At 47.7% G+C, this 11,680-nt stretch overlaps 1 protein-coding gene across 1 annotated transcript; it reads left to right on the forward strand.

Annotated features, from left to right (window-relative positions):
* Positions 1-5,024: 5,024 nt before the first annotated feature.
* Positions 5,025-11,429, forward strand: CNGA2 (cyclic nucleotide gated channel subunit alpha 2). Its single transcript, XM_058712881.1, has 6 exons — positions 5,025-5,157; positions 5,371-5,463; positions 6,108-6,278; positions 7,374-7,481; positions 9,126-9,232; positions 9,567-11,429. Exons 1-6 carry the CDS (start codon positions 5,048-5,050, stop codon positions 10,979-10,981), a joined length of 2,004 nt encoding a protein of 667 aa, XP_058568864.1. The 5' UTR covers positions 5,025-5,047; the 3' UTR covers positions 10,982-11,429.
* Positions 11,430-11,680: the final 251 nt, after the last annotated feature.

An 11,680-nucleotide genomic window follows, 5' to 3' on the forward strand; every position in this document is an offset into this window, starting at 1 on the left:
CTCTGTGACACAGTCTGGGACCTCTCACAAAAGTAATCTGGGGCAAGTGTAGGGATCATTTTCTTCCTGTCTCTTAGTGGTCATTGATCGTTGTTCCCTAATGTCAGGGAGGCAAACTGGAGTTCAGGTGAGAGGCTGGGCTGGTGTTATAAATTTGCAAGTCATCAGAATACAGATGTGTTTAAAGCCACAACCCTGACTGAGGAAATGAAAGAACAGATAAGAGATCCATCCAGAGACTGAGTTCAGGAAACTCCAAACTTTAAAGTTAGGAAAGAGGAAGATGCTTTTATAGGACGCTGTAAGAAGTGGCCAGTGAGGGAGGAGAACAAGGAGAGTGGAACCCCTTATTTCAAGAAAGAGAGAGTAGATAAGATGTGTTAAATGTTGAGAAACAGAATAGACATGAATTGAGAAGTGACTCTGAGGATGACTTGTGCTCCTGTCTTTCCTTTTATTCTGGGAACAACATTTTCAGAGACTCGGCCAAACTCTCTTTAACCTCAGCACTTATCACAGACCTGATGCACAATAGGTACCATGGAAATATGCATGGGATAGGTGAGTGAATAAAAGAGTACCAGGCAGCAGTGAGCATTTGAATGAGCCAAAAACGGGAAGCTAATCTGCCTTTTTGTCTTGGCTGTATGACTACTTTGTCCCTTCTGTCCCTGGCTTTAGCATCTCTGAAGGAATTGTCCTGAGAATGCTTTCAACCAGGATCCAAGAAACTCCTTGGATCTTGTTTTTCTATAAAAGTTTTGGGTTGGTTGCTCAACTTGTAGGTGAAGAGAAAAGAGGTCCAGAAGTATATCATGATTGACGTCAGCCTTTTTACAGAATCATTGTGTTACTCTGAAAGCTTTCTTCCTTGGGTGTCCCACTTTCCATCTAGGACCCTACCCATTTCTCTTCCCTTTGCCAGTTACATGGTGTGCTTTCTTGCCCAGCCTAGTCCTGCCCTCACACTTACTCAGTTTCCTCTGTGTAACCCTGCAGCAGCCATTGCAAACCTTCTGGCCTCCAGTCTGCATCTACTGTTGCCTGATGCCTCTGAAGATGAAACCTCTTTCATTTCACTGAGAATGTGAGAATTCTCACATGACTGAGCCCTTTCGGGTGTTTCTCACAATATCCCCATCCCCATCTAACCTGTCTGTCTGTCACCTCCTTCCTTCCTAGTCTATTCATTATTGGCCCCTCCCTCTATGTTCTTCATAAATCTCCCCTTACTCCTCTGGTACCTGGAGCCACCCATTATATCCATCTTTCATGAGCTCCAGCCTTAAATGGAATTGGTCACATGCACAGATACTTTCATTATCTGTTGAATTGTTCTTCAAAAACTTTATACCTGCTTTTTTAAAATCTCCTTTTAGTAAAAGAATAACAGGAGCAACACAGAGAACCTCTATCTCTCTCCTTTCTCTCTCAGTCAAGCTTCTGGAAAGAGTTAGCTATATTCATATCTTTTCTTTCTCACCTCCTACTACTTACTTATGAAACCCTGCAAAACATGCTGTTTTTTACCACCACTCCCAGAGGCTGCTCTTTTTTTTTCTTAGAAAATTTAAGTATAGTTGACACATAATGTTGCATTAGTTTCAGGTGTACAACATAGTGAATCAACTTCTCTGTCATGCTGTGCTCACCACAAGTGTAGCTACAATATGTCACCTTGCAACACGATTACAATATCATTGACTATATTCTGCACACTGTACCTTTTTTTTATCCTTGTTATGCATTCATTCCATAAGTGGAAGCCTGTATTTTCCACTCCATTTCACCTGTTTTTCCCATCTCCCCACCAACAAACAAAAAGTAGAATCAAAACTATAAATACAGAGAATAATCTAATGACTGCCAGAGGAGAGGGAGGTGGGAGGTTGGAGGCTGCTCTTGCTTGAGGCAGTAGACAAAGACAGGCCCCACAGGCAATCCTGCTCTTCTTGATGCAAGGGTGGGCTCCTGAAGCCTCCTCCCTTCCTGAAAATCTCCCTTCTTTGGTGCTTGTCCTCAGTCTCTCCCACTCTTTCAGCTTCTTGGGTCACCTTTCATCTTTACAGGTCCTCAGAACTCCCCTCCACTTCCTTCTATGCTCTCATCCCCTCAGAGAGCTTTAACTCCCAGCAAACCCTGAAAGTGTCCATGTCTTCCCTCCAGTCCAGAGCCTGGTGAGGATTGGGCCAGTCAGAGTCTGATGCAGCAGGTCTAGAGAGCAGTAGTGAAGACTTGAGACCAGGCCAGTGCCTTGGGAATGGAAGATAGTGGATGGACAGATTGTTGACACTTTGGGGGTTCATTTGACTGAGGATAGACACTCTCTTGATGTGATGATGGAAAGAAACAAGGAATTATGGTTGACATCCAAGTTTCTGGTTTGGATGACTGGGTAGAAGGCAGGCCCCTTTATGAGATGGGTAACCTGGAGAAACCAATTTGTAGGCAAAGGTGTCAAGTTTAGTTTCAGCTATGTTGCATTTAATGTGCCTCAAAGGAGATTTCTACCAGGCAGCTGGTGATATGGGTGGGTAGCTTTGGAGAGATGCCTGGGTTCTGATCTTGCTTTGGGACATGATGATAAATGAAGCCTTAGGACTAGATGAAATTTTTGGAGAGTGTGAGGATGAGAACCAGTGGCCTAGCTGCCTACAGGGTAAGGGGATTGCTGCCTGTCTTTGTTCCCTGCCAAGCAGCCTGAAAGGGTGGTCCTGATGAATAAAATTGTGTGTGGCAGGGCAGCTGCTGGGCAACCAGACTGAAGGAAGGATCTGTTCCCAGCAGAGAAGGAATAGAAATCATGGGATAGGAATCTGTCTTGGTGCTAGGACCTTAGAGAGGGCATAAATTTTATGTGCCCCTAGAGCTGTCCCTTTTGTGGGCTGAGAGCCACTGCTATTAGGGATGATTAGTAAGTAAGGAAGAGGTCCAACTGTGACAGGCAGCACCTGCACTAGAGGTTTATCAGTGAGCGGCTGTCCTTAGTCCTCTGCTTGGTGTTTGCAGCCTCCATGGGTTGGCTTGACCTCCTCTGCTCATTCTCCACTCTGGGTCTAACCCCCTCACACCAGTGTACTTTCCATCCTTGCAATGGATTTGCCCTTTACTGCCCCACCTGTATCCCTGCTGTTCATTCACTAAACAGTGCTCTACTGAAGCTCACTCTGATCAGTGTGAATGGCATCAACTTTGTTTGCATTGCCTGGAACTTTCTGTCTCCATGGTCTACTGCCTCTAGGGTCCAAGCAGGGACTCAGAGATGCTGCTTCCTATTCCTCAGGTGCCCTCATTAGCATCCCAGTGCCGTAGTCCTACAGAGAGCACCAGGGGAGCAGCTTTGAGGCTGCTTGTTATTACCACTCACCACGGAGCTTGATGTACCTGCCATCACCATGGTGACAGCTTCAGAAGCTGGAACAAGTGGATGGGGAGGAGGAGATGAAAAGGTGGGGAGTGGCAGGGTTTCAGCAGTAAGGACCATAGGTAACCTGGGGAGTGTGCTGACCATTTCTGATCAAAATCTGGTGGGGCATGCTGACCAGCCTGAGCAGAGAAGAGCTGCCCTGAGTCTCTCTTGTCCTAGCCCCCCTGACCCCATGCCAAGAAATACTGCAGAATACAATCTCCTGTCTCTCTTCTGGATTTTCCCTCTCAGGCTCCTTGTTCTTAGTCTATTTTGTGGACACCTCCTCCTCTACTCATATCTTACATTTTGGAGTTCTCCAGAGCTCTGAACTGGTCCCTCACTCTGTATTCTCTTTTTGTGTGATTCTACCCATTTGCTCTCCCATCCATCTCTGAGTCCTGCCTTTTCTCCCTCTTGAGTAGTTTTACACTCTACTCACTTACCTCAGGCTCTCTTGGCACCATCTTCTTCAGCTTTCTCCCTACCACCTTGCCTTCAATCTTGTTCCCCATTTAATCCAGTCTCTACCTAGCAGCCAGAGGATATTTCTATAATATAATGCTGCTCTACCTATGCTACTTCTCAGCTCTTCCAAGGCTCCCTGTAGCCCAAAGGAGAGAGTCCTGCCTGGTACCACTGCCTATGGAGCCCATGGAGCTCATGGAGCCTATGGGAGCTCTCCCTTCTCTCCTCTTCATTCCCTGCTCGACCCACAGAGCTCCTCTTTGTTTCTCAGCTTGTGCAACATTACTTGGAATGTGTGCTAGAAAGAATATGACTGGAGCTGAAAGGAGGATCCCCAGAGACAGTACCCCTAGTTGAAAAAGTCAATGAAAAATGGACTCCCACCTGAGGAGCATGAATTTTAACGTGGTCTTGGCTCAGGAGAGTCAGAGAGCCAGGGGAGGTGGCAGCTGTTTTGGGCCAAGGAGATACATCTTGTTCCATGGGGCAGGAGTTTTGGGGCAGTGGCTGGTTTGGAGGTGCTCAGCAGTGTAAGCATGTGCAAGACATCTGCAAAGCCAAAGCACCAGAAGATGTCTTAGACAGTTTTTATCTATTTTTTTGTTTATTTTATTTTATTTTATTTTGAGAGAGAGAAAGGGGAAGAGGAGAGAGAGAGAGAGAGAGAGAGAGAGAGAGAGAGAGAAGGAAAGAGAATCCCAAACAGGCTCCATGCTGTCAGCACTGAGCCAGACGTGGGGCTCAATATCACGAACCGTGACATCATGACTTAAGCCAAAATCAATGGTTGGATGCTTAACTGACTGGGCCACTCAGGCGCCGCTGTTTTGTTCCATTTTAGCATTGATAGTCAATTTATCAAAAAATTCACTGCAGTAAAAGAAAAATAAACACATTTTGCAATTTACTCCTGTTTCCTTTTAAATTACCAGGCATGGTGGGGACAGACCATCACCTTTTGGTGTTTAGAGCCTGGTACTTAGGCAGTGCTGGATCCCCCTGTCCTGCATTGCCATAGCAGTACCCAGGAATGCTGAGGTTTTCCAGGTGAGCCCTGGTTCTGTTCTCACTGCTCACCTGCAACTCTTCTACTTTATATGGTATCTAAGATTGTCTGTGAGCTTCCTTTTGGCCATCTCTCTAGCAGGTGAGGATATCGGTCATACATGGAGGATGACAGAAAAATCCAATGGTGTGAAGAGTTCCCCAACCAATAACCACAACCACCATACACTTCCTGCCATCAAGGCCAATGGCAAAGATGACAACAGAACAAAAAGCAGGTGAATCTATTGGATTGGATCGTTTCAGAGATGATCTGGAGGCTTCTCCTTTCTCCCAGCTTTGCCTCACTGCCACAGAGCAAACAATCTTTGGCTTAAAGTTACCCTCTAAAGGGACCATGGGATTTCTAAGCACCTTCCAGAGATAAAAGTATAATAGGAGACAAAGTATGCCCAGAGAAACCTTGGTCAACTCTGCTCCTTCCTCTACAGGCCACAATCTACAGCCGATGATGACACCTCCTCAGAACTGCAGAGGCTGGCGGAGATGGATGCCTCCCAGCGGGGGAGGGGTGGCTTCCGCAGGTGGGTTCCACCACTGCCCTCCTGCTACCTGTTCTTGCCCATGGGGCCTATCAGAGTGGTTACCATGAGTCTCCTTGTCTCACTCCAACTGAGCCTTTCTGCCAAGATCCTTAGGAAGCAGTTTTCTTCTGAGGAGGCTCCTGTGAGCAAGCTAGAAGTGGTCAGTGGATCATTCCCTTTAGAATTGTCTGTCTCCTCATTGAGAGAAGGGGGGGGGAATCTTTTCCAGCAAAAGGGTCTAAGTAGAGGACCTTGAGATCTGCAGCCCAGAGTCATAAAGCTCCATAGGGAAATCAAGAAACTTAGGCCAATCTTCCTCCTGGTCTGTCCTCCATTAGCACAATCTTTATCTTGCTCTGGAAACCACCTATTTGTTCTTCATAATCAACTGACATGGCACCTCCTACAGGGAGTCTTCTCAGAGCTATCCCTTACCCCTCAGGCTGCATTCAGAGACATACCTGAACTCCTCTCTGCCCTCAGTGCTGGCCCCCTTCCCAACTCTTAGCATGGGGGACATCATAGACTGGCCTGTTTCCAGGGTCTCCTCTCCATCTCCCTCAACAGATAGTGAGCTCTTGGGTCTGGGTCCTTTCTGAACAGTATGATTCTCCTCTCTGGCTCATGCTCCCTGTCATCTCTAGGATTGTCCGCTTGGTGGGGATCATCAGAGAGTGGGCCAACAAGAATTTCCGTGAGGAGGAACCTCGACCTGACTCATTCCTGGAACGTTTCCGTGGGCCTGAGCTCCAGACCGTGACAACACAGCAAGACGATGGCAAAGGCAACAAGGACGGCGAGGGCGAGGGCACCAAGTATAGTTTTCCAGCTTTTGGGACTGGAGGGACTCCCAAGCATGCAATTGTAGGGTTTGGTGACCTTTCTTATTCCATCACCAGGGACAGACTGGGGTCTATACCAAACCCTGCCATGATAGGTAAAGGAGTTGGCAGAGGAGACTTGCTATGGTTTTAACTCCAGTACATTTCCATTTTCCTTGTTCACAAACTTTCCAACTTCCAGGGGCCAATTGTCATGGGAGCCCCTGGTGGCTTTTCTTCCCTTAGCTGCCCTTTTTCATATGTCTTCTTGCTGCTAATGAGGCAAATAGCAAGGGCACCTAAATATGTACCAGCCCCTCTCAGTTTCAGTAGTCAGTAAATGCAGAGAAGGGTGAAACTGGGGAGTGTTGCTGAGAGTATGACCACACCAGTGCCAATGTGGGTACAGAGGTGGGCCTTTGGAGAGGCCATACTGGGGGCTAACTGGCTAAGGAAGGCCTGGAACAACTGTGCAGGAAGGAGTAGGGAGGGCAGAGAGGTGGAACCAGAGGGTCTATTCTTTGAGGAATGAGTAAGCAACTGGGGATGTCTGGCCAAGCCGGCATTCCACAATTCTGGCCAGTGGGGGAAAAGAGCTTTTGCCAAGACAGGACGTAGCTTCTGGGAAAGTGATTTGGGAGCTGGAGGCCAGAGACCAAACAAGGAGAGTGGGGTGGGCAGGAAGCACATGGCACTCACTTGCTTGGAGTTCCTCTTTCTTCCCAGGAGGGATCCCTGAGCCCTCATTACCATCCTGTGGAAGTCCCTCCTTAGGTCCTGAGGCCAACCCCAATAAAGACACTGCCCCTTGCCTTGCCCTCTGAGCAAGGAGTCTCCATAAGTCATTGGAGCCAATGGGCTTATGTGGGGTTAAAATAGGAAGAAGGGTGACTCTTATCTATGTGACCTCTACTCAGATGCCCAGTACCAAGTTGTGGCTTTCTGAAAATGAGGCCGTGAGCCAACTCAGTCCTTACTCTGTACATCCTCATAAGTGTTACTTTTTAAGGGACCCCTAGCCCCTGGGAGCTGGGGTGCTGCCACACTGGGGACCTAGTCCCCAATCCTGGCCTCTGTCTGTCTCCTCAGGAAGAAATTTGAACTATTTGTCTTGGACCCAGCTGGGGACTGGTACTACCGCTGGCTATTTGTCATTGCTATGCTTGTCCTCTACAATTGGTGCCTGCTGGTGGCCAGGTGAGCAGGGAGGGATCTGGGAGGGGGTGGCCAAAGAAGCCCAGGGCACAGGCTTTGGGTTTGAGAGAATACCAGTCTCAGCTGTGGACGCAGAGCTCATTCCAGCTCAGCCTTCTTTCTGAATTTCCTGCTTGCCAATGGCACCTCCCTCTGCCCTATTAACCCTCAATGCCCCCTCCCACCTTCCAGTTTAATATGCTACTAAAGCTTCATCTTTATCCTTTTCCTGGTATCCATAATCTGTTCCTACTTCTGCATCCACACCAACACTGTCCTTGGTAAGGCCACCCTCCTTTCTCCCTGGGACAAGTACAACAGCCTTGAACCCATTTCTTTCAGTCATTCTTGTCCCCTCTAATGCATCCTTCACACTTGCAGCTAGTATGCTTTGTATAAACTGGGATTTGATTGTCAGTCCTTCCTCACAAACCCTTCAATGGTCCCTCATTGCTGACGGGATGAAGTTCAAGCCCTCAATGTAGCCTTCAAGGCCCTCTGGACCTGACCTTCTCACTAGCTCTACCTTCTGGACAAACCCCAGCCCTAGCATTCTCTACTCTTGGATAATAACATGTTCTTGCCTCAAGAGAAAATTCCTTCTCCCCATTTTTAGCCTATGGGGGTTTTTCTCGCAATTTCAGTTCCAAAGCCACTCTCTACAGGTAGCTTTCCCATTCCACCCCATCCCCCACTTCAGTTATTCATTCAGCAAGGATTTGACTGAGCATCCATCAGGTCACTGCTGTCTTGGAGCTCTCAGGCTAGTGGGAGACACTGGCAGCAAATATGAACAAAACAAATGCCCAAGAGACATGAGGTTAGTGAAAGAAACTTTCTGGGAAGGAGGAACAAGTGTCAAAACCTTGTCTCAGGATGGCCTAGTGTCGCTGGAGGACTCCAAGTGAGCATGAGGCAGTCACAGGACTATTCTGTAGGCTTTGTGCAGCAGAGGAGGGGGTTGGGCTTTTATGTGAAATGCGACCAAGTAGTTAGAATTAACTGCTTTTCCCTCTGACTAATACAATCATTGGGTCATCATCCTGGGTTCTATCTCCTATTATGTCCATATCCTAGGTCTCTACCCATTCAGTCACCAAGCCTTGTTAATTCCTCCTAAAACTCTCCTGCATCCTCCAACCTTTCTTCATTACCACTACCTTTAGGCTAAGCCCAACTACTATCTTCTCTCTGACATGGATTGGCCAGTGCCCTCTATTGGGCTCTCAATAGGTGTATGTTGAAAAGATGGGCATGGATGTTATTCAGCTGTGTATTATAATTCATACTTCCAATGACTCATTTTTCATTTAACTCACACTTGTCAAATCCTGGTGCTCTGGGCTAGAGCATGGGGCGTGCAGTAATGACTCAGAGGTAGTCTCTGTCTTCTTGGCATTCATGGTTCAGTGGATGAGATAGACAAGTAATGGTCAGTGTAGATGTTTATTTAGGGATATCTATGCAATAATAAGAGTTGGAGTAAAAGTTGCTTGTCATTAAGTTTCTGCATGACACCAGACTGACTGTGAATCATCAGCATCCTGGTAGCCATCCCAAGACCTGCACTCAGTGGGCACTCAGTTTGAGGCCTCCAGGGATCCTTGACTGGCTTTGAGGGTGAAGCCCAGTCCTGTCTTCCTACAGAGCCTGCTTCAGTGACCTACAGAAAACCTATTACCTAGTGTGGCTAGTGCTGGACTACTTCTCAGATGTGGTGTACATTGCGGACCTCTTCATCCGACTGCGCACAGGTAAGTGAGTAACTGTGATGCCCAGGCAGGAGCATGACCCATAGGTCCAAAATCCTGAGTCCACATTTTCAGGAAGCTCTCTTGACACAGTGTTAGACTCAACTGCCTGGCTGGGAATTGGGTTGGTGTCTGCTCCTTTTTGAATCTTATAGTCCCCATTTGCCTAGTGAGGTTTAGACCTTGGGATCATCTCTTGGGGTCCTTCATGCTAGCTTTGCTATGTGAATTTCCTATACCTCTCTTTAGGAATGAGGGTTGAATGCGCTGAACATTAGCCAATTAGGAAGGACAGGCTTGAGAGCAGAGCTGATATACTGATTTGTGTCTCTACTAGGCTTTCTGGAGCAGGGGCTGCTGGTCAAAGATCCAAAGAAGTTGCGGGACAACTATATCCACACCCTGCAGTTCAAGCTGGATGTAGCTTCTATCATTCCCACGGATCTGATCTATTTTGCTGTGGGCATCCACAGCCCTGAGCTGCGTTTTAACCGCCTGCTACACTTTTCCCGCATGTTTGAATTCTTTGACCGCACTGAGACACGCACCAGCTACCCCAACATCTTCCGAATCAGCAACTTGGTCCTTTACATCTTGGTCATCATCCACTGGAATGCCTGCATCTACTATGCCATCTCCAAGTCCATTGGCTTTGGGGTTGACACTTGGGTTTATCCCAATATCACTGACCCTGAGTATGGTTACCTGGCTAGGGAATACATCTACTGCCTTTACTGGTCTACACTGACACTCACCACCATTGGGGAGACACCACCTCCTGTAAAGGATGAGGAGTACTTATTTGTCATTTTTGACTTCCTGATTGGTGTCCTCATCTTTGCCACCATTGTGGGGAATGTGGGCTCTATGATCTCCAACATGAATGCCACTCGGGCTGAATTCCAGGCCAAGATTGATGCTGTCAAACATTACATGCAGTTCCGAAAGGTCAGTAAGGAGATGGAAGCCAAGGTCATTAAGTGGTTTGACTACCTGTGGACCAATAAGAAAAGTGTGGATGAGCGGGAAGTTCTCAAGAACTTGCCAGCGAAGCTGAGGGCTGAGATAGCCATCAATGTCCATCTATCCACCCTCAAAAAAGTGCGCATCTTCCAGGATTGTGAGGCTGGCCTGCTGGTGGAGCTGGTATTGAAGCTTCGTCCTCAGGTCTTCAGCCCTGGGGATTACATTTGCCGCAAGGGTGATATTGGCAAGGAGATGTACATAATCAAGGAGGGAAAGTTGGCAGTAGTGGCTGATGATGGTGTTACTCAATATGCCCTGCTCTCAGCCGGGAGCTGCTTTGGAGAGATCAGTATCCTTAACATTAAGGGCAGCAAAATGGGCAATCGACGCACAGCCAATATCCGCAGCCTTGGTTACTCAGATCTCTTTTGCTTATCCAAGGATGATCTTATGGAAGCTGTGACTGAGTACCCTGATGCCAAGAAGGTCTTGGAGGAGAGGGGCCGGGAGATCTTGATGAAGGAGGGACTGCTAGATGAGAATGAGGTGGCAGCCAGCATGGAGGTAGACGTGCAGGAGAAACTAGAGCAGCTGGAGACAAACATGGAGACCTTGCACACTCGCTTTGGCCGCCTGCTGGCTGAGTACACGGGAGCCCAGCAGAAACTTAAGCAGCGCATCACCATTCTGGAAAGCAAGATGAAGCAAAACAATGAAGATGATTACCATGATTACCTGTCAGATGGGATGAACAGCCCTGAGCCAACTGCTGCTGATAAGCCATAACGTCTTGGGCCCAACTGCCTTACCAGCTTTGTCCTTGACCCCAGGAACTAGAAGAGCTGTGTAGGTGTTCATATTTGTATGCATTACCCTCTTGAATTCTCCCCAAAGCCTCTCTGTCCTAGGTTTTTGGCTCAATCATCTAGGAGCCCTCCTCCAAGTCCAGCTAATAGCCAAGCTTATGCACAATGCAGAGACTATGTTGGCTCAGTTTCCAGGAGCTTTAGCCTGTCCAAGTCTGAGGAAGAAAGAGAGGAGCATCTGAACTGTCTTCAAGGGGTCTGTCCTAGGGATGGAAGCCTGGGCAATGATCTGTTCTGAAGAAGCAAATCTGCAGGACAGTGTGCACCCTAATGTGAAACTGCCCTCTCTCCTGGGTCCTTTGCACATAGCCACTTCCCATTTGGTTCTGGCCCTTGCTTTTCTAATATGTGTTCTGAATATCCCCACTTTCCTGCACATGTATGTAGTTCAAGAAATGACTACAGACAGCAAAGGTACCCACTGTCTGTATCCCAAGGCAAGGAAAGGAAGGGGGCAGGTAGAAGAGTGTTCTGTTAGGGGTGCCACTCCATCAGGCACTCCAAGTCCTAGTCTGTCCATCCATTTTAACGTTGCCATCCAGGAGTAAGGTCTCTGCAGTCTTCTCTGGACCAGGGAGATGATTATTCTTCTCGTTTCTGGTCCATTCCAAGGCAGGGA

Source organism: Neofelis nebulosa, chromosome X (genome assembly GCF_028018385.1).
Source record: "Neofelis nebulosa isolate mNeoNeb1 chromosome X, mNeoNeb1.pri, whole genome shotgun sequence".
Lineage (NCBI taxonomy): Eukaryota > Metazoa > Chordata > Mammalia > Carnivora > Felidae > Neofelis > Neofelis nebulosa.

Excerpts from the sequence above, each read along its gene's own strand:
- CNGA2 (XM_058712881.1), top strand. The coding sequence starts at position 5,048 with ATGACAGAAAAATCCAATGGTGTGAAGAGTTCCCCAACCAATAACCAC. Across the intron at positions 5,464-6,107 it reads GGGAGGGGTGGCTTCCGCAG|GATTGTCCGCTTGGTGGGGA; the intron begins GTGGGTTCCACC and ends TGTCATCTCTAG. Across the intron at positions 7,482-9,125 it reads TGGTGCCTGCTGGTGGCCAG|AGCCTGCTTCAGTGACCTAC; the intron begins GTGAGCAGGGAG and ends GTCTTCCTACAG.